The 26,373-nt window shown below is 48.6% G+C and overlaps 2 protein-coding genes across 7 annotated transcripts in view; one reads left to right on the forward strand and one right to left on the reverse strand.

Moving 5' to 3' along the window:
• Window positions 1-15,262, forward strand: part of TRPC4AP (transient receptor potential cation channel subfamily C member 4 associated protein) — a 39,117-nt gene extending 23,855 nt beyond the window's left edge. For all 6 annotated transcript variants that reach the window (XM_075059018.1, XM_075059010.1, XM_075059041.1 and 3 more), the window contains 10 exons: window positions 2,839-2,970; window positions 3,658-3,716; window positions 6,146-6,247; window positions 8,087-8,170; window positions 8,509-8,599; window positions 8,947-9,087; window positions 10,692-10,800; window positions 11,006-11,118; window positions 11,382-11,588; window positions 12,378-15,262. In XM_075059018.1, coding sequence (XP_074915119.1) covers window positions 2,839-2,970; window positions 3,658-3,716; window positions 6,146-6,247; window positions 8,087-8,170; window positions 8,509-8,599; window positions 8,947-9,087; window positions 10,692-10,800; window positions 11,006-11,118; window positions 11,382-11,588; window positions 12,378-12,515 — 1,176 coding nt within the window. In that variant the 3' untranslated portion in view covers window positions 12,516-15,262. The remainder of the gene's footprint in view (window positions 1-2,838; window positions 2,971-3,657; window positions 3,717-6,145; window positions 6,248-8,086; window positions 8,171-8,508; window positions 8,600-8,946; window positions 9,088-10,691; window positions 10,801-11,005; window positions 11,119-11,381; window positions 11,589-12,377) is intronic.
• A 374-nt stretch (window positions 15,263-15,636) lies between these two features.
• The window catches only part of MYH7B (myosin heavy chain 7B), a 28,842-nt gene continuing 18,105 nt past the window's right edge, over window positions 15,637-26,373 (reverse strand). Inside the window, exons 22-42 of the mRNA XM_075058996.1 lie at window positions 25,855-25,991; window positions 25,156-25,411; window positions 24,337-24,579; window positions 23,761-23,937; window positions 23,291-23,436; window positions 22,606-22,696; window positions 21,606-21,995; window positions 21,044-21,170; window positions 20,450-20,568; window positions 20,009-20,205; window positions 19,458-19,807; window positions 18,795-18,919; window positions 18,368-18,483; window positions 18,048-18,240; window positions 17,752-17,955; window positions 17,504-17,629; window positions 17,164-17,334; window positions 16,745-16,849; window positions 16,258-16,353; window positions 15,949-16,086; window positions 15,637-15,739 (exon numbers count right to left, since the gene is read on the reverse strand). Coding sequence (XP_074915097.1) covers window positions 15,731-15,739; window positions 15,949-16,086; window positions 16,258-16,353; window positions 16,745-16,849; window positions 17,164-17,334; window positions 17,504-17,629; window positions 17,752-17,955; window positions 18,048-18,240; window positions 18,368-18,483; window positions 18,795-18,919; window positions 19,458-19,807; window positions 20,009-20,205; window positions 20,450-20,568; window positions 21,044-21,170; window positions 21,606-21,995; window positions 22,606-22,696; window positions 23,291-23,436; window positions 23,761-23,937; window positions 24,337-24,579; window positions 25,156-25,411; window positions 25,855-25,991 — 3,516 coding nt within the window. The 3' untranslated portion in view covers window positions 15,637-15,730. The remainder of the gene's footprint in view (window positions 15,740-15,948; window positions 16,087-16,257; window positions 16,354-16,744; window positions 16,850-17,163; window positions 17,335-17,503; window positions 17,630-17,751; window positions 17,956-18,047; window positions 18,241-18,367; window positions 18,484-18,794; window positions 18,920-19,457; window positions 19,808-20,008; window positions 20,206-20,449; window positions 20,569-21,043; window positions 21,171-21,605; window positions 21,996-22,605; window positions 22,697-23,290; window positions 23,437-23,760; window positions 23,938-24,336; window positions 24,580-25,155; window positions 25,412-25,854; window positions 25,992-26,373) is intronic.

The raw sequence follows: 26,373 nt of genomic DNA on the forward strand, positions 1-26,373 counted from the left end.
CTGCTGCCGCCTATTCAGGGAGCTGGAGATGCTGGCTTCCTTAACTCCCTGGGTCAGTTCTTGTGTTTTACTGTCAAATGTGACAAGGTAGAAAGTATGCTGCTGAAATAGCTAGCTTTCAAGCTGACTTTTTTTTTTTTTTTTTTTTTTTTTTAAATTTCCTGGGAAAACAACTTTGTTCTTCCTCTGCTACTTCTGCCCCCATGCAAACAGGGAAACTGTGTAAGGATACAGCTGGCATGCAGTTCACTTCTCCAGGGCTGATTCAGGACTGGAATTGAATTCTTGAAAGATTTGAGTTACTTCATTCCCAAACACTTCTTGTCCAGAGCCAGGTCTTTTTGTAAAGTCCTCTGCCTTTGAAACACATGATATATCCTTCATTCCTTAATCTATGTGAAGTTTTCAAAGACTTGTGTGGCCAGTGCAAATCCATTCTCCTTTCTGAAAGACAGTCAGACTAAGAACTAGAGCTGAATTGTTCTGTGTGGAAAGCTCCAATAAGCAGGGAACGGCAGTGTCTGCCATAGCACTCTCATTGATAAGCATTTCAGCTGCTTGATGGTATCTCTTTTTCTATGAGGGAATAAAAGCACAGGATCTGTGATACCAGTCTTCCAGTCTGAGCAGCCAAAGGTCTTACTGGTTTTATATTGGAATAATTTTGCATAGAATTTCTAAAAGGCATTACAAACCTGCTTCAGTCCACTGTGATAATCAACATAATGGTCTGCATTTGCTTGAAGGATGATGCAGCTTCCCAACAAACTCAACCCATTGCTGAATGTTTACTCTCAGTTCTTGGTTTAAACTTGACTGCTGGCTAACCTGCATAAATTGACAACTGTGCTAGCAGCAACTTGGCTCCTACCTGCTGCCACGTTGTGGATGATCACACCCTTGGGGATAAGTGGTGTTTCATTGCAGATCTGTCCTTTGCTTCCTTCTCATTATGGTCACACCCTAAATTACTCTCCTTATATATTTTTCTAGGCTGTCTTGCATGTCTGTATTGTGGTAAAAGGCAATCAACGGATTTACTTGCTCCTGCTTTAGGGAGCCAAACTGCACACAGCAGAAGCTCATAATAGTTTTAGTAGTAAGAAAGCAATGGAGCAATTCATGAGCAGCAACAGGAAAAAATCAGAGGAGTTTGAAGGATGAATATAGAGCAGGGGTTGTCTTGGCATCCCCAGGCTGAGTAGTTGTAATGAGTTTGGGGTCTGGGAGACTGTGATCCAAAGGCAATGACTGTGACTGAGGAGCTTTGTCATGCAGCTGTCTGTCAGGTGAGAACTTAGAGTTATGCAAACAAAAAGTAAACTGAACACATTTTAAATTAGGGATGAGTCATCTGGAATAAGCAGTTTATGCTCTTTATGGAAAGGAGCAGATTCGTGAGTTAAAATGATGAGTATAGAGAGCTCCTCCTTTAGTGAGGGGCCAAGGCTCTTGCAGGCAGCTCACACGCTTGGTTTCATCCTGTTGTGCTTGTGCCATGCTGGCCACTGAGGGATGGGGGGACTACAGGGAGTGCTTTGTTCAGAGAGATTCCTCAGAGCTGTTTTTGTTGGAGGCTTGTGACTAGATCAAAGTGTCTGAGAGTGTTTTAAAGTAAGGGAGCACCGAAAGACTCCAAGCTTTGCAATCTGTTAGGGTAGTATGCGTGAAGTGGGAAGAAGCTGCATGCTTCCTCAGGTGTGATATTTGGAGATGCCCAGCAGCGGGAATGTTGGTGGCTACAGCCAAGAAGAATGCAAAAAGCCATGAGCTATGCTGCAAACAAGAATAAGAACGAAAACCTGTAAAATAGCATCAGCTTCAAATATTTTTGATTCATTCAGGTATTTGAGGAAACAGAACAAAGTGGAGTGATCTGCTTGAAATACTGCTAGTTATAATTCTGCATCTTGGGGATGACCTCGGTTATTGTTTAGGTGACTTGATTTTAAAGAACATGTCCATTACTGCTTTGGGAACTTAATTTTTACAGCATGTTGGCCTTCCCAATTGTGTGTGGTTTTCATTTGCACCACATCTCAAGGGATACTGCTTGTCATAGGCCTACAGCTGATGAGAGTCGCACTTTGTATTTCTCCTCTTTCTCATCTTCCAAATTGCTTACATCAAAAGTATCAAAGCTTGTACTGAAGGTGTTTAACAGCTGTTCACACCAAAATTATTAGCTGTTTTACATGAGTAACTATAGTCTGTTTCAAACATGTCATGAAGTACCGCATCTTAGCTTGACAGGCAGACTGATAAATAAACCTGAGTAATTTGGCATTTTCTTCCCTTCTGAGCATTCTCTAAAGACGTTCAACTTCCCCTTAACCTGAAGGAGCAGTGCTTGAACTGTGGTGTGGTTGTGGTACTGCTGGACTCTGCTTTGCTCAGAACTCCTGCCACTTGAACAAAAACAAGAGAGTTTGTGCAGTCTTGAGAGGACTACCTTAGCTTCAGCTGTGTGAACTAGAAGAGCAAAGGATGCTCAATAGATGACTGGCAGCAGAATATTCACAGCTTAGTTTTGTGATACGTAGAAGTTGGGTATAGGTGTATTTTTGATGTGCTGGAAGTGATCTCCTGATTTCCAAAGCTGTTTCCAGAGGCACATGGTTAACTGATGTACTGGCTAACAGCTTTCTCCCAAAATGTCTGTTTTCTATCCATGTCCACCAAATGGAAACTACTGTAATGATACACTGTGGTTAGTGTGCATGTTAGCACAAACACGTGCTGTTTGATAAAAGAATTCACTCTTTCTGTTGTCAGAAGATGATGTAATTGTGCCCATCTGTTTACCAGACTATGGTATGTACTTCTCTTGTTTTCCAGGTTCATAAAATGATAGCAGAGTTCAAACTGATTCCTGGCCTCAATAACTTGTTTGACAAACTGATCTGGAGAAAGCATTCGGCATCAGCCCTTGTTCTGCACGGACACAACCAAAATTGTGATTGTAGCCCAGTGAGTAACTTTTTAAATTCTGTATTGGATTTTTATCCTATCATATAGTTCTGAGGAGTTGTATTGAGTAACTAGGTGCTTCTGTAATAAATTAATTGAGACGTGGTAACATTCAGTTTTTTGTGAATTATTGTTTTCACTTAAAGATTTATCTTTGGCTCATGCTAGCAATTTAGCAGAGGGCAATTTAGCCTCTTTCCCTCTCTTCCAGTTTGGGAACTGGGAAAGGGGTAAATTCTGTGGTCCCTGGAGGTCAAAGGTAGAAGATGACCAAAGCTTAAGGAAATGATAGCTAGTAGGTCTAGCAAGGAGTCACAGAACATAAAATGGATCACAGACAGATTTCTTGGGGGGCTGGGGAGGGGTGGTTTCTTTTTTTTTTTTTTTTTCCCCTCCAAACCTAGATATTCTAAATCGATCAGTAGAGTGATGAACTTTTTTGCCTTTGCAGTGAGAAGAAATTGTTCACTGTTACGCGCATAGGGTTGGAGGCAGTCTTCACTTCTGTTCTATTTTGGGAAGCCTGCAAAGTGCAGCCTTCTCCATTTATGCAAGTCACTTGCTCTGGTGTCCAAATGGGTTTGATTTGGATAGGTTTTCAATTCAGCTGTTTCATGTCAGCTTGGTACTTAATGATATCCAAAAATACTAAAGCAAAATTTTTTGACCTTTCTTGTCTCTTTTTAGGACATTACTTTAAAGATACAGTTCTTGAGGCTTCTTCAGAGCTTTAGTGATCACCATGAGTGAGTATGAAAAGCTGTGGTAGGTTGTGGCTCGGTGGTATTGTTTGCTGGGTTGCTGTTACAGCGGGTGTCCTAGGCATGGTGCAGGCTCCCTGTGAATGGAACATTGTACTGTCCTTAAACTCGACTCAGATGTTCACGTGCCTTTCAGCTCCTGCTATGAAAAGGCTAAGGATGTGCTCTCCAATGGGCATGTCTTAGTATGTCTGTTGATGATTAAAAATAGGCCATTTTGCTTCCTGTTGAAACAAACTGAAACATTTATATGATGAGTTAACACTTTCTGGCTGAAGAAATAAGGAGGCAGCTTTCATGATGCTGTTTATCTGTCTTCTCCCTGAGAGTTGGTAGTGAGCCAGTGTGCTTACAAGAGCACATGTGCCCTGTGGAGACATGTTCAGATTTAATTCAGAGTGGAACAAACACGAAACAAAGGCTGTTGGAAGATCAGGGTGAAAGACAGTGTAACTCTGAAGAGGTTAATCAATAGTCTTTTGCCGTTGTAAAAAGGCTGGGAAGACATGATTGCTGTCTAAATGCCAGCAATGGAGAAGACCTGATTAAACTGGATGGGAAAATGTTAGGGGAACAATTATCTGTCAGCTAGCCATTGGGAAGCTATGTTGGAGTTAGGAAGAAAGCTTCTGTTTGCCTTCAAAAGGCATACTTACAAAGCTTGAGTCTGCTGGAGTAGTTGAGGGGTGATGGGGTTTGCTTGGGTTTTGTTTTTTGGTTTTTTTTATTCTCTGCTGATGATACAGAGGTACTTGTTCATCTCTTCTGACTTGTAGAATAGTATCTTGCATTCTGTCAGTCTCCTGTTGCTCTAATTCAGTCCTGCAAGATGGTGTCTTATTCCTTACAAACATCTGCATTTGAGGCATATTGCACTTCTTGCCTACCTGGTCATATCTACAGCCAGGGTGATGTTTTTGTGTAGGTTTTATCTAGTACTGTTAGATACGCATATTGGAAGTATCAGCCTTTTTGATTGCAGAGTATTAGCTTTGAGAATGGGGAGCTGCTGGATGTACTGTAAACATAAGGGGAAGACTGACCTATTGTAAATCCTTCATGCAAGACATTGTTTGCGCAGGAATCACTCCAGGTTTTCCAATAAAATCTCTTTAGATGGTGTTCCTACTTAAGTGGCTACTACAAAGATCTCAGGCTTGTTTAAACACAAAACAGCTTTCAGCTGTAACGTTTGATCAAGTGGAACATGTGGAATCTGGTTAGGGTTTTTAAACAAATAGCTACATGAACTTTCTGTGAAATCACAGATAAGCTGAGCTAGCTGAGGACAAGATGAGAGCAAGTACTTGTATACTAACTTCAGTAAAATTGCGTACAAACCAAAATTGCCTAACTGTTTATTGCATGGAGAGAGAGGCTCTATTTTCATTACAGCAATGTGTTGATCCAGATCAAAAGAAGCTTCAAGTGACAGCCTCAGTGGGCACTAATCTGGAAGATAGTGTTTGAAGCAAGAAGGCATCCACGTCACCTTTCTGGTCTAATAATTTATCTTCTGTGTAGTTGCTATGTTTTGATGAATAGGTTCTCTTTGCACACACTCACACTCAACACTGCATCCTATGCATCCTTAGGTTTCCTGAAAATAAATCTTTGCTGTCTGATTCTGAGCACTTTGAAGTAGGAGGGCTCTAAGGGAGCACGCTGACATTGGACAGGGACTCTGTCAAAGGGAGCCTCTGGACTACATTTCTACTTTGTCAGACTTTTTCTGCATTTAATTTACTTTACAGATAAATTAATTTTTCATTATGAAAAGATCAGTATTTGATAAAGAATTTCATGCAAATTCCTTGGATTTATATCCATTCCTGTTCTGTTTTCTACATTTCATGAACTTTTTAAATATTTCCAGAGTAAACAGTTTGCTCAGAGTAATAAAATGCCAGGATGTTTGAGTACTTTTTTTTGCAGTTTCTGTTTTCTAACTGAGATTTATTACTGGTAAGGAGCGTGGTCACTATAAGGCAGGGAAAAACTGTAGGAAGCTGTGAAAAAGTTTGCTATTTAAGTCTTCTGAAATTCAGCAAAATGTTGCTGAGATTGTAAAAACCCAAGTGTTTCTGGAAACAGATATTTGCAAAACAAGCAATAAGATCTTGAACAGGTCAGCAAAGAGCCACCATCTCAAAGCTGGTCAGTGTTGAAACTTGTGTTTGGTAAATTTTGGAGGAGGCTTGCAAAACAGCAGCTAGCTGGCCTACCTTGGGAGTGTGCTGTGGTGGAGAGCAGTAGAGTGTGAATGGCTGTGAAGAGCTGGCGAGGTGAAAGCTGATTGCCTAGTCCTGCAGCCCTCATAGGCGTGTGGCTTTACTGTTCATGGAGTTGCATGTTTGTCTGCCTCTTGAATTCATCATATGTTTTTCCCCTACTTCCCAACTGTCTTGCTTTAGGAACAAGTATCTCCTTTTAAACAGCCAAGAACTTAATGAGCTGAGTGCAATCTCCCATAAAGCCAACATCCCTGAAGTTGATGCAGTTGTCAACACAGACAGGTGAGTAGGGATACAGGGTTTAGGTCAGCAGCTCCTAGCGTTTTACAAGCACTTATATTGGAGGTTTGATGGTCACCCGTTTTGTTTGAAGTCCTTCTGTCCACCACACTTGCTTCGGTTTCAGTGACATGTTTAAGTGGGAAGTGTCTAGGTTTGTATGATACTTATGGTCATTAGCAAATCCAGAGTGTCCTTGTGCTCAGAGTAAGGCGCTGTAAAAATAAAAGCAACCTAAAATGTGGGGTTTGGGTTCATGGCCCAGACTTCATTGTGATGTGCGAGGTCTGCCTGTTTGTCTGGCTTTTCTCACTGCAGGCATTGTAGACGGACCTGGAAAGTAAACTGGGATGCCTCTAATCCATGAATTGCTGGTAATAATAAATCCTAGTTTTGAGATTCAGGAGCAATCTGTGCACGCATAATGTCCATTTCCAATCTGCGTAAACAGATCTAAGTGTGTCTGCTCAGAGTCTTTATTTGAAGAGCAGCTAATAACTAGAATAAGCTAAATTAGATTAACATGTTAAACCACTTAGAGAATCTCTAGTGTTATATTTGAGTATCTGTTAGATTGACTATTTTGATTTAATAAGCTCTTTAATACATGATTCTGATGTACAAACCTCACAAGATGAAACACTGTTTGCAGAATTTAGTTGTCGGAATGCTCCCACAGTATCAGCAGGGACTTGGTCTACACAGAGCAGATTTGTCTTGCTTCAAAATGGAATTCTCTAAGAGGATTTCTAGATTATAATTATTATCATAATACTGTGCCTAATTGGGAAGAAATGGTGTCTGTATTACTCAGATCCTTTCCTTCTAAGCACAGGTACCTTTCTGGCTTTGTTCAAAAAGGAGTAAGTATTTAGGGGGAAAAATTCACCCTGTTATGAGCGCAGTGAAAGGAAGCAGTGATCAGGGGTGTAAACAGCTTTTTCTGACCTGCAAAGTTTCTCATCTCTCTTGAGTGTTAGTAAGCACAGGCTGTCATGCTGCAAGAAATCCACTTCCCACAAGGGCTTTCTCAGCTGGCTATTGACTGCCCCGCAAAGGTGCTGATACATTAGCTGTTAACCTGGGTGCATCTGCTGAGTATGCATGCTGGGGTGTTTTCTGAGTAGAAGAGTGCCACTTGAAGCATCTTATTCTACCTCTGCAGGATGGTTTGTATAGCCAGACAGGCAGTATTGCTCAGTTTCTAAACTTGGTTTCATTTTCTCCCTTAGCATTTTGTTTCCATGTTGCTTTTCTTGATACATCAGATCAAGGCATTGCTTCTGCAGGAGCTGAGCTTACTGTAGGTAGATATTGCACTGAAGATGCTATTTAATACAAATAGTATTGCAGTTCTACAGCCTCTACTTTCACTAGTACATACAGAAGAAGGCTACCTCATGTAGCAACTAGATTTCTGAACTGTGCTCTGCCTCCTAACCAGAACTTAGAGCTTCCTTTACATTTGTTGAGGGGAAAAAAAGGCATGTGTTTCATTCCTAAGCTCAAATGTGGTATATGTTTTTTTCCTAATCTATTAATTCCTACAAGCTGTGAATCGGTATTTCTGAAATCATTAACATTTTGAGAGAAAATGAATAATTTTTCCGTAGGATTTATTTGGAAGTCACGTTGAAGGTATTGCAGATGTTTACCAAAGGCAAGTGAGAACTCTTCCACTGGTAGAACTAGTAACGAAAGTTAATGAGTATTTGTACTGTACATTTAATACTGGGATTTTGATCATTAAAAGCTCTGGAGAAGAGACAGGATTCAGTGTTCTGCAAGGTACAGTGTTTGCCAGCCTTTCCACTCATGCTGTAATTTCTTCACATGCTCTAGGAGTCTCGTTTGTGATGGGAAAAGAGGTTTGTTGACCAGACTGCTTCAGGTCATGAAGAAGGAACCAGCTGAATCCTCCTTCAGGTGGGTTCACTTTGCACTGTAACATGTTGTTTTGAGTTGACTGGGAAATTGATTTGTTTTCATACAGCTTATAGCAGTTGAAAATGCTGGAAAATCATAAGCTGTGAAAAGTTCTGGCTTTGTTGCACTTGGCTACAGTGGCAGCACAGGTGAGGGAGAATGCCAAAGCTTGCATTGGACCTCGTACCCAGTACAGTCAGTGATTTTCTGTACAATCGGGAGGTCTGACTCCAGCTTCAGATTGGAGTGAAACAGATTAGGAAACTTGATTTAAATTATAGTAAATAAAATACTCCCCTTGCTCCAAAATTTAAAAACTCATTTCTTCTATTTCTCAGGTTTTGGCAAGCAAGGGCAGTTGAAAGTTTTCTGCGAGGCACCACCTCCTATGCAGACCAGATGTTCCTGCTAAAAAGAGGACTCCTGGAGGTAACAAAGTATATGTCAAGCTTCCTCTGTAATGTAACTCCATAGCAAGCAAGAAGGATTCATCTGTAATGAATTCAAAAGAGGGTTAAAATGTAGTGTTAAATATTCACTGGGAATAGGGCAATTCTTGAAAAGTATTCGTGAATTCTGCTTGTGGCAACCAGGTGTGGGGTGGCCAGTTGTGTAACCTGCATCACTGGGAAGTTAATTTAACAGAAGACTCGTGAATTGTCATCTAAGAACTAAACCTGCAGATAAATGTTTTAAATAGTGATGAAATCAGAGTCTATGCTGTACTGCTGGCTTGGGCTAAACTGTGGCAATAACATGTTTTCCTCCCATGCCAGCATATTCTCTACTGCATTGTTGATAGTGAGTGCAAATCACGAGATGTGCTTCAGAGTTACTTTGACCTTCTGGGAGAACTGATGAAATTCAATATTGATGCATTCAAGAGGTTCAACAAGTACATCAACACAGATGAGAAGGTAAATATTTGTAAAAGCTGTCCCCAGTGGGTCAAATTACATGCTCTTATAACCAAACATAGCACTGAGAAACTCAGATTCATTTGCTGATTTTGGTGTGATTGTTGAGCTTGGTGCACAATAAACCCTAAGGAGTGAGCTGCCAAAGTCTCTTCGCAAGCACATATGCTGCTGCATACACTCATGTTTTCAGAAGTGCGCCCAGCTGTTCTGAGTCAGCAAACGCTGAGCTGTTCAGAAAACGTTGCCCTGTTACATGATCAGGCAGGTCTAAGGTCAGGGCTCAAAGATGGTAGATCATTTCCTGTGAAGTCAGTGGGGTTTGGGTTAAGCTGATAGTTGAGGACATTAAGACAGGCTCCAAAAAATCTTTGATTGGAGCTTGGGGGTGGGGATCTTCATGGAGATGACTTAAAGTATTCATTAAAATTTGATACTACAAAAAGACGTATCTTTGATGTTACTTGAACTTGCAGTCACTTTAAGAAGTCATGGCTGATGTAATTACCTATAAAACTTAGTTGCATATGTAGATCAAGAATGGGCAGCTCTCTATGCAAAGTGGTTTCATGCTCTTGTGCACTTCATGCATGTAACATCAGCTGTTTTGTAGGTTTTGAATGACCTCATACTCTTGCTTATGTTATGGTAATTTTTCTGTGGTTGCTGTTAGGTCTGGCAGACCTTGGAGAATAGAAGCAGAGATGTATTTAAAAGAAAGATATATTGAATTTCAGGTTGTTTTCTGGTAAATGAACTCACACATTCTAGAGAATCTCTCTTTATACTTTGTGTGTGCTTCCTATTTATTGATGTATAATTTTTTTTAATTCTCATGCTGTATGAAAACCCTTACTGTATTCCTCCCCAGCACTGTCCAGCACTGTCTGCTTGTACAAAATAAGCGTAGGAAAACATGGAGCTGGAGGAACTACAGAGGCCAGCAGCCATGCTGTCTCGTCTCCCTCTTTCAAAACAAGTAACATATGAAATCTTGGTCTCATTGAACTGACACAGCTTCAAAAGAGTTTTTAGTGGTGCCAGGACTTCGGTATTTTTCTGTTCTCTAGTGTTTTTAAGGTACTTGCTATAGGGATCCTTTGGTCGGCCCTTGGTGCCAGTATTGGCTTGGGCTGGATGAGGCAGGCTCGGGAGTGTGTATCTCCTCTTATTTTTGTTAGAGATAACAAAAAGGTAATGACCCTGAGTATTTTGGCATTCTGAACCTAACTTTAGTTTCTGAAGGAAAGGGAAAATTGTCCACATCTGTGTAGCCTTATTTTGGTGAAGTGCATGTTTGTGCTCAGAAGTCAAGGCGATTTCTCCAGTAACCTTCAAGAACTGCACTCCTTCAGTGTCAAAAATCTGGAGAACACTTACTGTTGCTCTAGTCACCAAACCCTGTTCATAACTCTTCCTACTTGGGTTTGCTGACCTGTTCCCCTTGTGCCAACAGAGTAATTGGTTTAGTACATCTCTTGGCCATATGCATTCTGAAAAGGGTATGAAATGCTGTTCAGTCAGACCTCATCTATGAGTGTGCGTGTAAGATGAATTTTTTTGTTTGTTTTTTTAATGCAACATTTAAAAGTATTTCTCTTTAGTTCCAGGTATTTTTAAATCAGATCAACAGTTCATTGGTTGACTCCAACATGCTTGTTCGCTGCATTACACTGTCCCTGGACCGATTTGAGAATCAGTCTGATGCTAAAGGTAAAGAATAAGAAATGGGGGGTGAGGGGGTGTTTGGTAGTGATAATAGTTATGTTAAGTCTGGGCTTTGAAAATTTTGGGTTTAGACAGAAAAATTGCCACCTTGCAGGTTTGCCGTTATAGTCTGAGCAACAGTTCTTACTGCCATATTGCAATATGTCTGAGCTTTAAGCACCCAGTGATCGTCTCTTTCCTCTTGCCGCAGTTGCAGAAGTCCTGTCAGAGTGCCGCCTGTTATCATATATGTCCCAGATGTCCATGAGAATGTCCTTTCTTTTCCGTCTCATTAATATTATTCATGTACAGACACTTACACAGGTAAAGAGCTGACAGTAACTTTGCAGTTATCTTGCTGATACTGTATGGTGTTGAACTGGGCTGGGAGCAGGGAGGAATCTGGCTTCTCTTGGGGAGACCCATGTCCCTTCTTTCGTGATACATGTAGGAGCACCTCCTCTGCATGCTTACCACGAGCATGTTTTTTAAGGATATGTGTACAACCAATATCTTGATTTGGGGGGAGTGTTGGGGTTTTTTTGTTGTTGTTGTTGTTTGACCTACTGTGTCATTTTTACTTTTAGGAAAATGTCAGTTGTTTGAACACAAGTTTAGTTATCCTAATGCTGGCCCGAAGGAAAGAAAAGCTACCTTTTTATCTGCGCACTTTGCAACAGATGGAATATACAGAAAAATACCCAGGCTTTATCCTGAACAACTTCCACAGTCTCCTGCGATTCTGGCAACAGCATTACCTCAATAAGGATAAAGACAGCACATGCTTAGAAAATGTATGTGTACCTCTTACCATAGCAAGAATCAATCATAGCACTATTTGTCTACTAGTCACCTAGCAAAAATCAGAAGTGAGAGGTTGTGAAGGGAAAGAAGGGAGCAAGTTCTGCCCCACAGTGTAACTTTCTGTAGTGTTTGTCACATCATCTTAGCCAGTCAGGTCCCTTCTGCAAGCAGTCAGACTGCCACAGGGTCGGTGCTGGGTTTCTGTGTAAACAAGACCTTAGGTCTTGGCTCTGGCACACAGAAGTGGGACTTGCCAATGCTGAGCAGGTTTGAGAGGCAGGGCTGGCGAGATGGCCAGCGCTGCACAAGGATGTGGAGGCAGGGCAGAATGCAGCTCCCAGACTAGTTAACACCTTAACCAGACTGTCCCCTCTTCCTGGTGTGGCAAACAGTGCAGGAAAAGTATCTGATGTAGCTGCCAGAAGACAAGGCAGCTGTCCTGTGGAAAGCAGCCCAGACTTGCTGGTGTGGTGGTCACCCTGTGCTGCTCTTAGCAGGGCTATAGTTGCCACAGGTGCAGGGAGTCCCTGCCTGTAGCTGGATAGTGGGAGGCTGGTTGTAGAAGGTGTAGTTGGTTCAGCATCCACCCCTTCTGCTCTACACCCCAGGAAGGATGGGCTGAATGGTGAATCAGAGGTGTTAATCTGTGTGGCTGGGGAAGTCAGGCTGAATAGGAAGTGATTTTCAGTTCTTTCTGCTTAATGCCTTTGGGATGTGTCTTCTGCTGCATGTTGGTGCCTGTGGACCATGCTAACCAGCCTCTTCATCTCTTTCCACAGAGCTCATGTATTAGTTTTACCTACTGGAAAGAGACTGTATCTATACTGCTCAGTCCAGACCGGACATCCCCCTGTGCCATAGTTAGCTACATCGACGAGGCATATATGGACATTGACAGAGACTTTTCTGAGGAGTAGTTCTTCGCTCTGGCTTCTGATGGACAGCGCTTGGAGGGTACCTCGCAGCCCATGGATTTTCAGGGATACGCTGTGTAGTGTGTGTGTGTGTGTGCGGCTTGGAACTGTGGAGCGTTACTGCATTGTTAAAACCCCAGTCCCCTCCTGGTCCCCATCTCTGATCTCTAACGGATGAGACTTTGAAAGCTCTCTGGGCAACACATTCAGGGATGTATCTTCCAGTTGTTCTGGGATAAAAAGTAAATCACCTGCAAAAACCAGCCTCTTTATTTTTTTTTTCTCTCTCTCCCAGTCCAGTGTTGCTGGTCAGAGATTATTTTTTTTTTTTGCTGACAGATGAGGATACTCTGTCTGTGCCAATTTAGTTGTGGCTCTCTTTCATGGCTACCAGAATTAGCAAGTCAAAAAGCACAGAAATTGCCCTCCAAATGTGAGGTCCAAGGAGCCTGTCTGACTGGGACCCCGACACACCAGCCACGTGCAGAGCCACCACATGGACTCCCTTCATGTGTAACTCTTCTGTTGGGGTTTGGAATCAGGGGTTTAGGGTTGGTTAGAGTGTGAGTGTGTGTGCGTGTGTGTGTGCTTTTAATTCCTGAGAGCCCTAGCTCCAGTCACCTCTTTACCATCTACTTTTGGATCATTTGGTACTAAACCTGTCTGTCTGTGCGTTAGGAGAGAACCTCTGTTCCTGCTGTCTTTCCTGCAGATCCTTCCCATCTGAAGGCATTTTACAATGCTGCGGAGAACAGAGACATTTCAGCAGTGGTGGAATTGCAACAGGGGTTGGCTTTTTCACGGAGCACTAGCATTAAAATGTACTAATTTTTTAAACTTGCGGCTTGTCCCTTCTTGGGTAACTAATCTGGTTTTAAAATCCTTTTCAGGACCATTGCTCTTGATGCTAACCTGCTATACCTGGAAGTCTTACGTCAGTTTCTGCTTTCAGTCCTTAATATCAACACACACATTAATCTTGAAGTGCAATATTGACTGGAGGTGTCAGTTTTTTCCTGGATCTATTTTAATCAGAATGTGTTAAATGCTGGGAACAAACACTCCTGGTTGAAAGTAACTTTGTAGGATATGTTGGGGAAGGGGGAATCGGGTTTTGGCAGTCCTGATTGCCAAACCTGCATATGCCTCACCTGCTCACCAGTGTTAACTGTGTTGCTCCAAGACAGTCAGATTCCCAGGAACAAAATACAGTCTGAAGTCCTGAGCTACTGCATTTAAGTCACAAAAAAAACCCACAAAAAACAAAAAAACTGTGTCTTGCAGCTCCAGCTAAAAGAAACCAGTTTTCTTTGAAACATGCATCTGAATTTTTTAAAATTTTCTTAACTTATTTGATGAGATGACTTCAGCTCTCTCCAGGCTCTGGTGAGGGACTGGTGGCGAGGATGTCCCAGAGCTGTAGCATTTTGTCTTTAACTGTTGCCAGCAGAATGAAACCCACTCTGAGGCTCCCTGTGCTGGGGCCTGGATGAGTGAATGAGGCTTCCAGCCCCAGGTGCAGGACTTGCTCTCTAAAAGTCACCCTTCTCCTCTCACTCATCTCGCACTTCCGTGTCCTGCTGTGGACTTGCAGTCAGTACTTTGCTTGCAGGGTGGTCAGAGCTGCTGAGCTTGTGCATAAATCTGGAGCCTTGCAGGAGCTCCTGGGGATCCTTGTGTCCCTTCCTGGGGGGCTGAATCCCCTGGGCAGACTCTGCCCGGCTCCAGTGAGGTTACCCTGGTGGCACCCTTTCTGTGCGGGAGCTCTTTGCTCTGGTAGCTGCAACTCTCTGTTCTTCATCAGGTCACCCCCACCTGGCCCCCTCCCTCCCCTGAGCTGATTTCTTTCTCATCTGTACTTTTTTTGTTCTTGGGTATTTGTGTTTTTGGTGTATCTTTGCTTCTTCTTAACTGTAATAGATGTACACTTCAAATAAATGCTTCAAATTAAAAGGCTTTTAAGTTAAGGGATGCCTTTTCCATAGTCTAGTTAATTGGTGCATCCAATGATTGCTGCTATAAACCTGCAGAGTCTCATTTAAATCTCTGTATTTATGTAACGTACAGTTAGGGGCCAAGCCGTGTCTGTCCTTGGCTATTGACCTGCGTGAGGCTGAGCTGAAATCACGCCAGCCTGCCTTCTGGCTCGTGGGTTGCTCCTCCCCCAGCATTGGGAGCACAGTAACTTTTGGGTGCTCGCCTGCTAGAGGCAGCTTGGCTTTGCTTTCGCCTTCAGGCTGACGCAGGAGGCCAAGTTGGCTGGCTGCAGAGAAGGGCACAGGAAAAAAACCCACAGCAGCCCCTCCAAGGAGGGAGCGCACTGGTCTCCAGAGGAAAGGCTCTGCCTGTGGTGGGCAGGGGCTTGAGCATGCAGAGAGGGTCACAGGCAAATTTTAACTGGGGGCCACATTCCTGTGGGCTCATCTGTCCATGCCAGAGGCCTCAAGAATCTTATTTTGAGAGGGACCAGACAGCTCTCTCCTTCATCCTTGTTTTGTCTTATTTATGGAGAGCACAGGGAGGAAGTGTCCTGCATGGTGCTGGGGAGAGCTCACTGGCTTCAGTGGAGGTTGGAGCAGGCTGTGTGCTGCGACAGGGGTGGAGAGGGGACCCCTGTCACTAACAAATAGTGGAAGTCTGCACTAGCCCCATGGATTGCTGAGGTTCATGCTGCCCAGATTAATGCCAATTTACTAACCGCAAATGAACGTATTAAATGGAAACTATTAAAGAAATCTATTTTAAAGAAATGAGTGGAGATGTCTTTCTTTACAGTCCCTTTGCCAAAGCTGTTAACAACTCTCCCTCAGCCCTGCAGGACTGTAGTGAGGGGTTTTTTTATGTTCTCCCCCAGGGTCTGTGTTTTTTACATTCTGCCCTCCACCCTCACCCCTCAGGTCTGGTCCCCTACAGGGGAGAGAGAGCTGAAGGGGGGGCAGTGGGGAGGGAAGAGGAAAGGGCTCTTACCAAAACCCACCAAAAGCCTGGAGCAAGCCAGGGCAATAGAGCAGGGAGAGGGGAGGCCTGTGCCTGTCTCCTGCCCCTACCTGGCTGTGAAAAATGGCCCCAGCTTGCCCCCCACCTCTCCGGTAGCAGACCCCTGTGACGGAGACAACGGAGCAAGTCCTGGCAGATCTACGTTTATTCATGCGGTGCAAAGCTGGCAGTGACTGTTGCAGCCATTTGCCTCCAACATACAGCAGGCAGCTGAGCTTCTGCTACTCGTGCTGGCAAAAAAAACAAAAAGGGCTTTGATGAGAGCCTGGGCTTGGTGGCAGGGAGCACTCTGCCACCCTTCAGGTCTTGGCAACAGTGGCAGGTGAGGACAGCAGCGCCAGGCACGATGAGGCCGTGGGCTGTACAGCGGCTCCTCTGGCTCCAGGGATGGCAGAAGCCCCTGCCCTGCTTTTCCCTCCCCACGGCTGGCTGGGCTTACCTTGGAGGTGATGACCTCCCTGGTGCGGGCGCGCAGCTTGTTGACCTGCGTCTCGGCGATGTCGGCACGCTCCTCGGCATCATCCAGCTCGTGCTGCACCTTGCGGTACTTGACCAGGTTGGAGTTGGCCTGCTGCTCCTAGATGGGCCGAGGGGAGGTGGATGTTTAGGGCACAGCCAGGACACCAGGCTGCGAGCTCCCCATGCCAATCTCATGGCCCCTTTCCCTTGCAGCCATCCCAGGCAGCCCTGTGGAAGGCCAGCACTTGTCCTCAGCCCCAGGAGAGCAGTGGTGGGGAGAGGCACTTACCGCCTCCTCAAACTGGCGTTTGTAGCTCTTGACCTTGCTTTGCAGCTTGTCGATCAGGTCCTGCATCCGTGTCAGGTTCTTCCGGTCTTCCTCAGCCTACAAGTGCCCTGGCCCCATTAGCAGTGCTCCAGCAGACCCCCCCAACCTTTATCCAGGGGTCCCAGTGGTGCCGGGGCCCTTCACAAATAGAGAGCACCAATCTGCCCCACGGAGCCAGGCACCAGCCCCATATCCCCCCCGGTCTCCCCTCGTCCCCCACTACCTAGCTTAGGAGGTGCCAGCAAAGGGGCAAGACAGAAAGCAGGTGGTGGATGTTGGGACAGGGAGAAGCTTGTCCTGCCCTTGTCGGTCCCAGCACAGCACCCAGAAGGCAGCAGGGCTGGGCTGGGCTGGGCTGGAGTGGGATGTTGGATAACACAAGGATCTGAGCACAGGGAGAGTTGGGCCAAGTCCTGCTGGGCTGGAGCTGCGCCTGGTGCTGCCATACCTGGTAGCTCAGCTCCTTGATCCTCCGCTCATACTTGCGAATGCCTTTCTGGGCTTCAGCCATCTTCTTCTGCTCCATATCCAACTCTCCCTCCAGCTCCCGCACCTGTGGGTGGATAGAGGCCAGCTCAGCACTCTGCTCCCTAGTGCCAGCACCAGCTGAGGTCAAATCACTTTCCCCAGATCACAGTAGCCACAGCCAAGGCTAAGCCACCCCAAGCAAAGGCATGGAGCCAGCCCCAGGCTTGCAAGTCCTCAGGGACTGCCCCTCACTGCCCACAGTCCCCCTGTGGTACAGTCTGGCCCCAGAGGGATGGGACAGCGCCGGTGCCCTGCAAAGCCTGGTGCTACAGGGCCTGGGGCAGTGCCAGGAGCCTGCTCCTAGGTGGCACAGCCAGGGATCTGCCCCTCCCATCTCACCCTGGCCTCCAGCTTCTGGATCTGCTTCTTGCCCCCCTTGAGAGCAATCTGCTCTGCTTCGTCCAGGCGCATCTGCAAGTCCTTGATGGTCTGCTCCATGTTCTTCTTCATCCGCTCCAGGTGTGCACTCGTGTCCTGCTCCTTCTTCAGCTCTTCTGCCATCATGGCAGCCTGCAAGGCCAAGAGCACAGAGGCATCACCACAAGGCCAGGCAGCCCTGCCAGACACAGGGGTCAATGGAGAAGCTCTGAGACCTTCCCTTCTCCTCCCACCCACCAGCCCCACAGCGTGCTGGGCACCCTTGCCAAACCATACAGCACCATCCCCACTGCACTCTTACATCTGTGATAGCCTTCTTCGCCTTCTCCTCAGCGTTGCGGCACTCCTGAACCGCGTCCTCCACCTCGCTGCTCAGCTGTGAGATGTCAGTCTCCAGCTTCTTCTTTTGGTTGATTAAGCCCGTGTTCTGCGGACAGAGCAGGGCAGTGCCACAGGGACCGGCCATTCACCGTGGCTGACGGCCCCACTGCCAGACAGACTCCTGCTGCTTCAGTGACAGCAGAGACCCGGGATCCAGTGGTCCCTCACCTGGGAGTGGAGCAGGTTGACCCTCTCAGTGGCCTCCAGCAGCTCCTGCTCTGCCAGCTTCCTGCTCCTCTCTGCTTGCTCCAGTGCTGCCCGCAGCTCCTCCACCTCCGCCAGCAGCAGGTTGTTGCGGCGCTCCAGGGCAGCTGCCTGCTCCTTCAGGTCGTCGTTGTGGCGTTGAGTGTCATCCAACTCGATTTGCAGGTCCTGCCGGGCAACACGGGGTCAGTGGGGACAGGAGGGAGGCAGGGCTGACAGCAGGGACAGCACTGAATCTGTCCCACCCACAGCCGTCCAACCTTGATCTGGGCCTGGAGCTGGCGGCCCAGTTTCTGGAACTCGGCAGCCTGGCGGTTGGCGTGGCTCAGCTGGATCTCCATCTCGTTCAGGTCTCCCTCCATCTTCTTCCTCAGGCGAACGGCCTCGTTCTTGGCCCGGGCCTCTGCATCCAGCGTGGCCTGCATGGAGTCCATGGCACGCTGGTGGTTGCGCCTGTGGGAGGGATGATGCATCAGCCCCATCCACCCAGGGACACCCAGTCTGTGGCAGCCCTGTCAGGTCCATAGTACCAGCTCTGCCCCTGCCATAAGGGTCCAGCCTGTCCCCTCTCCACACACACCTCAGGTTCTCAAACTCCTCGTCCTTCTCTGCCAGCTTCCTGTCCACATCAGCCTTTATCTGGTTCAGCTCCAGCTGGATGCGCAGTGTCTTGCTCTCCTCATGCTCCAGGGCTCCCTAGAGACAGCAGCAGCCATGAGAAGGTGGTGCCGGGGGGGAATCTCCCCAGCCACCCACCCCAGCTTGGCCTTGCCCCCCAGCCCAGAGCTATGGGGAGCAGGGCAGGTGGAGCCACCCCAATGCCTTGCTGCGGTTGCACAACCCGCATGAGCGGGGTGCCCAGGGGTTGCAGCCTGGTTCAGGACTGTCACCCTGCTAGTGCAGTGTGGGTTGCCGCTCCAGCAGCATCCAACCAGAGCTGCAGGGTGGGCCAGTGGCTCTCGAGGGCAGCGGGCACATGCAAGCTTCAGTGGGAAACAAGGACCCACCTCAGCCTCCTCCAGAGCTGCCTGGATATCGCTCTTCTCACTCTCCAGGGATTTCTTCAGCTTCTCCAGCTCATGGATGGTTTTGCCACTCAGACTGATCTGGTCAGTCAGATCAGCAATTTCCTCTGGCAGGGACAGAAGGGCGTTTGGTCAGGAACGAGTTTGGGGGGCCAGCCCTGTGCAGGTGACTTCCCCATCCCCCTGCCCAGGCTCAACTGATGTCCCCCCAGCCCCGTGGAGAGAGCTGAGGTTGTGCTTGGGGCCATTTCTGCAGTCTGGGTGAAGGAGAGGACAGGGAGAGGCATTAAGGACCCATGGAGACCTGCTTGTCCAAGAGCAACACCTCCAAGCCAGCGTCATGCCACAGCCATGGCACTCTTGGCAGCAAAACACACACCACTTGCAAACAAGTACCAAGTGACACTGCCTGTCTGCCCAGAGTGCCCCCAGCAAGACGGCAGGACACATGCTGGCTTCCTGGCTGGGCTGCTGCATCCCTCCAAGGAGGAAATGGGCCAGGCTTGGCTGAGGAGCAAGGTCTGCTCCCTGCCTACAAGGGACCCCCATCCCACCACATGGATGAGGACAGGGGACCCACAGGCTGCCCGGGAGAGCAGGACACTGGGCAGAGAGTCCAAGGGGAAAGCTTGAGCCCAGTCCTACCCTGCAGGTTCTTGTTCTCCCTCTTGAGGGTCTCCAGGTTGTCCAGGGACTCCTCATAGGCATTCTTGAGCTTGAAGAGCTCTGTGCTCAAGCTGCGTGACTCCTTCTGCGAAGCCTCCAGCTCTGCCTGGGTCTCCTCATACTTCTGCTTCCACTCAGCCAGGATCCTGTCAAAGTTGCGCTGCTTCTTGTCCAGGGCAGCACAGGCCGAGTTGGCGCGCTCCAGGTCCACCGAGAGGTCCTCAATCTCTGTCTGCAGCCGGTGCTTGGTCTTTTCCAGTGAGGAGCACTTGGCATGGGCAGCCTCCACTGCCTCCTCTGCCTCCTGCAGTCGGATGGCCAGCTTCTTCCTGTCAATGGCAGCAAGGGATGAGTGCTCCCAGCCCAAGTGTCATCCCACCCCCTGCTCTAAAGGAGGGGAGGCCACAGCCTGCCCAAACAGCCTCAAGTCCGTGCAGGAGGATGCAGCCTCACTGTGGGGTCTGGGAAAGCTGCATCTTTGAATGAAAGCATGCCACCTGCAAGGAACAGACTCCTGCCATGAGACTCACTTGGCTTCCTCCAGCTCCTCTGTCCTCTGGATGGCATCCGTCTCATACTTGGTTCTCCACTGGGCCACTTCTGCGTTGGCCTTGGACAAGTTCCTCTGGAGCTCACTCTTAGCCTCCACTTCCTCCTCATACTGCTCCCGCAGCAGGTCACAGTCGTGCCGGGAGGCTTGCAGGGCATGGGCCAGCGCGTTCTTGCTCTGAGGAAGGGAGAGCTCATGAGAGGAGCAGCTGGCTCCAGGACATCGGCCATGGCGTGGGATTGGGGGCAGCGGGAGGGAACTTCTATTTTTCCCAGGCTAAGAGCTGCCCTTAGGGCTCCTGTGTGCAGGGTATGTCCCACCTCCCCAGTCCAAGAATCTGGGCCACTGCCACAGTGGGACACACGTCCCATTCCCCGAGATCTGTGTCATTCAGAGATCAGCCATGCCCTAGAAGCCTCACCTTGGTCTCTTCCTCCAGCTGCCTCTTGAGTTCCTCAATGTTCTGTGTGAATGAGGCCTTGCCACGGCTCAGCTGGTTGATGAAGGACTCCTTCTCCTCCAGCAGCCGACTAAGCTCCCCTGGGTTCAAATAGAGCCAAAACAGCTACTTTGGGGCCTAAGGGCTGCAACCTGCATTAGCCCACACCTCCCACAGCCTGTGGCCTTCAGCTGCATGGAGACCTCCAGCAGTCCCAGCTGTATCCCCACCCAGGCAAGCTGGGGCCCATGGGCAGAGTTGCACACCAGCAGCCAAAGGCAAAGTAAGCCAGCTAGGAAACCCCTCCTGGGCACATCCCCCAGCACAACTAGCATCGCCAGAGAGGTCCTCTTCCCTGCCAAGCCATAGGGCACCTCTGCAAGGCCTTAGTGGAGGCACAACACAGACATCCCACAGCCCTCCACTCCAGATGGAGCTCCTGCTATTTTTTTCTTTGTCCATGGGAGAAGCAGGACAGTCTGGCCCGCTGAACCACAGCTCCACCACTCAGATGCCCCAGTGCAAGACCAGCCCCAGAGCAGCCACGTGTCTGTCCCGTCTGCCACCCCCACCTACCATTCTCAGTCTGCAGCCTGCCCCTCTGCGTGCTCACGTCGGTCAGCTGTCGCTGCAGCTCATCCACTTTGGACTTGGCCTCGCTCAGCTGGTCCTCATAGGTGCGGCACAGCTTCTCGGCATTGGCCTGCACGCACCAAGCAAAGCCTGTGTGAGACCCAGCTCTGCCCGGAGAGCACCATTATCCCAGGAGGGGCTCAGCGACTGCATCACCCTGGGACCTCACTGCCCTGCTCAGCTGATCCCACGTGCACACAAGGCAGAGAGCGGGAGCCTGCCAGAGCTCTTGTGTCTCTGCTAAGCTAACAGTGGCTCCCTGCAGTCAGTCTCCCAGGAAATGTCTTCCCAGATCCTCCAGACTTGACTAGGGCAAGCAAAGCATCCTGCAAGCACTGCCACAGTGACATAGGGACAAGCTATACCTAGTGAAAAAGAGGGACTTGGCCATGGCAAATTGCTCCCGACAACATCCCATGGACATGGCTGTGCTGAACACACTGCAACCAGTTGCACTGATGTTCACAGAAGAGATGAATCTGCCCCATACAGAACCAGTGCCCACCTTGTTCTTGGTGAGGTATTCAATGTTGGATGACAGGTCATCCACCTCCATCTTCATCTCACTCTTCTCTTTCTCCAGCTTCTGCTTGACGCGCTGCAGGTTGTCGATCTGCTCGCTCAGCTCCGCCACACTGTCTGCATGCTTTTTCCGCAGGGCAGCCGCTGTGGACTCATGCTGCAGGGTTGCCTCCTCCAGGTCCCGCCGCAGCTTCAGGAATTCTGCTTCCCGCTTCTTGTTCATCTCCAGCTGCGTGGCCGTTGCCCCACCAGCCTCCTCCAGCCGCTCACTCAGCTCCTCCAGCTCCCGTGACACTTCTGCCCGCTGCTTCTCCACCTTGGCTCTGGCAGCACGCTCAGCCTCCAGTTCCTCCTCCAGCTCCTCAATGCGGGCCTGGCAGAGACAGAAAAAGGCAGATGCTTCAAGCACCAGGTGAAGCTCCAGCATCCTTGCTCTCCACAATGGAGCAAGGTGTCTCCTCTGATACTGGGGAGCAACAAGCCACCAGTCTGGAGCAAATGCTTGGGTTGTGTTGGGATTCTTGGAGGCAGGCATGCCTGGTGCTTCTTGGTAGCGTGTTTTGCAGAGCTCCTGCTCTCCTCTGTACCCTGCCATCAGGATCCAGGCTGATACTAGCTTCTTTTCAGTGGGAACCTTCATGTAAACAGCCTGAATCTGGGGGCCTGTCTCTGATGGGAAGAAGCCCAACATAGTAGATTTGGATCTTCAGAGTTTGGGCACTGGACAGAGAACTACATCCTAGAAGCTCTTCCTCATGCTAGTACTAGTATTCACCTCAATAGACCATTCTTTAATTTTTAGTCCACCACATTTTGGCAGAGGGCTTTGCTTCTGCTAACAATACCAGCTTTTTTCATCACTCTTCTGCCAAGGAGATTCCCCCGTGCTCAGAGAGGGACTGGCCCATGCAGATTCCCCAGCACATTACATCTGATGGAAATTTAGGATTCCTAGGTTGTGAGAGCAGTTCTTCCTACCATACCTGGAGCTCCTTGATCTTCTTCTGCAGCTGAGCCTCAGTCACTTGCCCATCTTCAATCCTTGAATTCAGTTGACTGATTTCAAAGTCTTTCCTGTACAGAAGGCAGGCAGAGCCTCTGGTCAGACAAACACTGTCCTGCCAAGTCCCTCTGGCTCCTGAAGCCAGAGGAAGATTGTTCCCTGCACCATAACACCCAGGTCCAGAGGACAAACAAACGCACACAGGAGAGGGACTGCAGGGATAAGAAGCAATGCATGGACTGCTCTGAGGGAGGGTTGGAGTGGCCAAACTAGCAGACAACCTGGCTCTGAAGTTTTCCCTATGAGATCCCTAGGTGTTGTTCCCCAGTTCCCCAACGAGAATAGGACATGGGTGACGAAGTCTGTACTTGTAGCTGAGGTCCCAGCTCTGCGTTAGGATACTGCCAGGCAAGTCTTTCCTCTCCAACTCCATGCACGGAGGAAGGTCTATAGCACCTTGATCTATTAGTCTGTGCAGCTGACAAGCTCCTCAGCATCTCTGCATAGTGCCCAGCAAAACTAAGCCCTCATTTTGCCTGGATTGATCACACCAGCAGTGCTCACATCCCAGCAGCCCCTGCAGAGGCCACATGTCCACTTGATTTAGAGGTGGGCATTGGCCTGGCAGAGTAAGCACACAGCCCAGGCACATATCACACACTTACTTTTTGAGTTTCTCCTCCAGCTGCTGTTTGTCATTCTCCAAATCCATTACAGACTCTTGTGTCAACTTCAGGTCTCCTTCAAGCTTCCTCTTTGCTCTTTCCAGGTCCATGCGGACTTTCTTTTCTTGTTCAAGAGAGCTTTCCAGCTGGAGAATGAAGAAAGACAGGATAGGGAGGGAAAGGAGTTTCTGTAACCCCAACTTTCTCCATGTCCATTGCTGTGGGAACTTCGCCCAGCCCTGAGAGCCAGAGCTATTTCCTACCTGGTCTCCAGTCCCATTCCCTCAGCCCAGGTACTCTAGACCACCCCTTGGTTCAGGGGCAGTTTGTCAATGGGGTTATTCATCAACTGGCCATATTAAATGTGGATCTGATAACAATCCCACCCTCCAGATCCCACTCAGGCACAGCCTTTGGGCTTTCCTGGAGGTGTGACTCTCTCACTTTACTGTCACTGGCCTATGACTCACATCATCCACTTGCTGCTCCAGTTTGACCTTGGCTTTGGTCAGTGTGTTGACCTTGTCTTCCTCAGCCTGCAGGTCATCCAGGGCCTGCTGATGTGCCTCTTGCAGTGCTTTCTTCTCTTTCGTCAGCTTGGCAATGATCTCATCCAGAGCAGCCATCTCTTCAATCAGGTTTTTAACCTAGATCAGTGAGGTCAAAAATTGAACACGTCTTCTCAGAGAGAGAGGATGCAAAGCTACTACAGCAGCCCGACCCACGAAAGGCAGGAGTCCATGATCAACAGCAGTTTAGCACCACAGCAGCAGCCAGCCCCTCTCTCCTTGGCCAGGCTGGTTCCACCAGGTGGTTTGTCAATGCCCCAAATAATTTGCCATTGCACAGAACCATTTGCTCATACCACTCCCGTGCAATGAGGCAGGACACCAGAGGGTTTTGCCCTCTCCCACACCTCTTTGCACTCTGCCCTGCCCCAGCTCCCACACACAAGCAGCCTCATCCCTGACGTTTCTCTTCGGTGCCCCCACATGCACTGAGGCCCCAGAGCAATGAGGCTGTACTCTGCAGGGAGGGTCAGTTACCTTATTCTCTGTGGCATGCTTCTCCTTCTCCACCTTGGCCAGCGTGATCTCTAGGTCATCGATGTCCTTCTTCAGCTCTGCACACTCATCCTCGAGCTTGCGTTTCTTGGCGGTGAGGTCTGAGTTCATCTCCTCCTCATCCTCCAGACGCTCTGTCAGCTCCTTCACCTTGGCTTCCAGCTGGATCTTGGACTTGATCAGCAGGTCACAGCGTTCCTCTGCATCTGCCAGGTTGTCTTGCTCCTGGGATGGGCACAGGAGAGCCTGTGGTCATCCACTGCCCCAAGAACATACCAGCAGGCTCTCAGCCATGCTATACTGGCCTAGAGCTGAAGCTCTCCTTGTGGAAGGGGTAGAGCAATCCTGAGGTGCTCAGGTGCACAAAAACAAGACAGCTCCAGTCACTGCCCATTTTCAAAGTCCATGGGGCAACCACTAACACTAACCCAGGCCAAAGAGCTAACGGCAACTAAATCTTTCCAGAGGAAAGAAACACTGGAATGACACTTCCTGGCATAGAAATGGCACAGATTAGCCAGTTTGGTGAGCGAATGTCGCCATCCCTCCCACCCCCTTGTGAGGAGATCACCCTTTCCAGAGCCAGGGGAGCATGAATCGCCACAGCAGGTCTGAGATGGCAAGTCTATGATGTTGCTTCATGTTTGCACCTGAGTTTAACATTGCATTTCAAACAGATTGCAGCAATGAGGGGGTCTCAGAACTGTAAGAGGCTGAAGGAGGGATCTAGCATGCTCTGCTCCTTCTGTCCAAGGACCCTGCACTATCTTTACACTTCCAGAGAGAGGGTGAGGCACTCACTGCCTGCAGCTGGAGAGCCAGGTCGTTCTTCTCCTGGATCATGGAGACCTGCTTCTCTTCCAGTTCCTTCCTCTTAGCCTCTGACTTCTCCAGAGCCTCCTTCAGCTTCTGGAACTCCTCCTTCAGGTTGGCCATTTCCTTCTCAGTCTGAGCAGACTTGAGTAAAGGCTTAATCTTGAAGAACAGCTTCATCCAGGACCAATTCTTGACAGCATTGAAGGCCCGGATGTTCCACTGGATGGTATAGAGGGCTTCCCTGGAGGGAATGGGTCACAGCATTATCATGGGTGTAGATTCCCTATGTCCCATCCTCACTGCAGCAGAGACCTGGCTTTTGCAGGCCTGGACATGGCTCTATTCTCCACCAGCTGGACAAATGGCAGTATGTTGAATGAATGGCACATTGTCTGCACAGTGTAATGGCCCTAGTGGGATGGGTGGTGTGTCCTGGCTTTCAGGTCTCTTCGCTCCGCATCCCTCCGAATCTTTCAGTGGAAACCAAAGGCTCCCCCCACATAGATACACTGACCCTACCAGGCCCATGTCAGACCTCTTACTGGTCTGCCTCCTTCCCTTCAGGACAGGGCTGTACTCAACCACCACCAGCCATAGTCAAGCCCCACAGGTCAAGCACACTGAAATGTGCAGAAGGAACAAGGAGACACACAAAGTTCTGCCTCTTCCCCCCCCCAACTCTACCTCCTGCTGATGATCTTCTGATACTCAATGCGCATGAGGTGCCCACGGAGTCTGGCCTGCAGCATGGTCAGGATCTTGGCCAGACGCTCATCTCGCATCTCTTCCAGCATGCCCAGCAAACCAGCCTTGAAAAACACCTGCAGGCAAGAGAGGGAGAACAGAGTCAACAGCAGAGAGGACAGAGGGCCCAGGGGTAACATAACCTGTCAGGCAGACCTGGGCTACATGAGGCCCAAAGCAGGGATACACAGAACAGCAAGGGCTACACACTGCAGGTTTAGGTGCCCTCCCTGCACGGACGAACACCCACACTCTGCACTGGCTGGAGGTGCACCCACACAAGGCACAGGCACAGCTGGGCACCAGATCTCCCTGCCCTGAGCAGACTGCATTCCCCAGTGGGGACTAGCTGCTGTGCTGGGTGGTATGAGGTCAGGCAGCCGTGACCTTCTGCTCAGACCTGTTTCTTCCCAGCCTGCATCTTCCTATGCCCTCCTCAATCCCTTCAAGGGCCACATG

The sequence above is a fragment of the Buteo buteo genome, chromosome 2, assembly GCF_964188355.1.
Source record: "Buteo buteo chromosome 2, bButBut1.hap1.1, whole genome shotgun sequence".
Classification (NCBI taxonomy): Eukaryota; Metazoa; Chordata; class Aves; order Accipitriformes; family Accipitridae; genus Buteo; species Buteo buteo.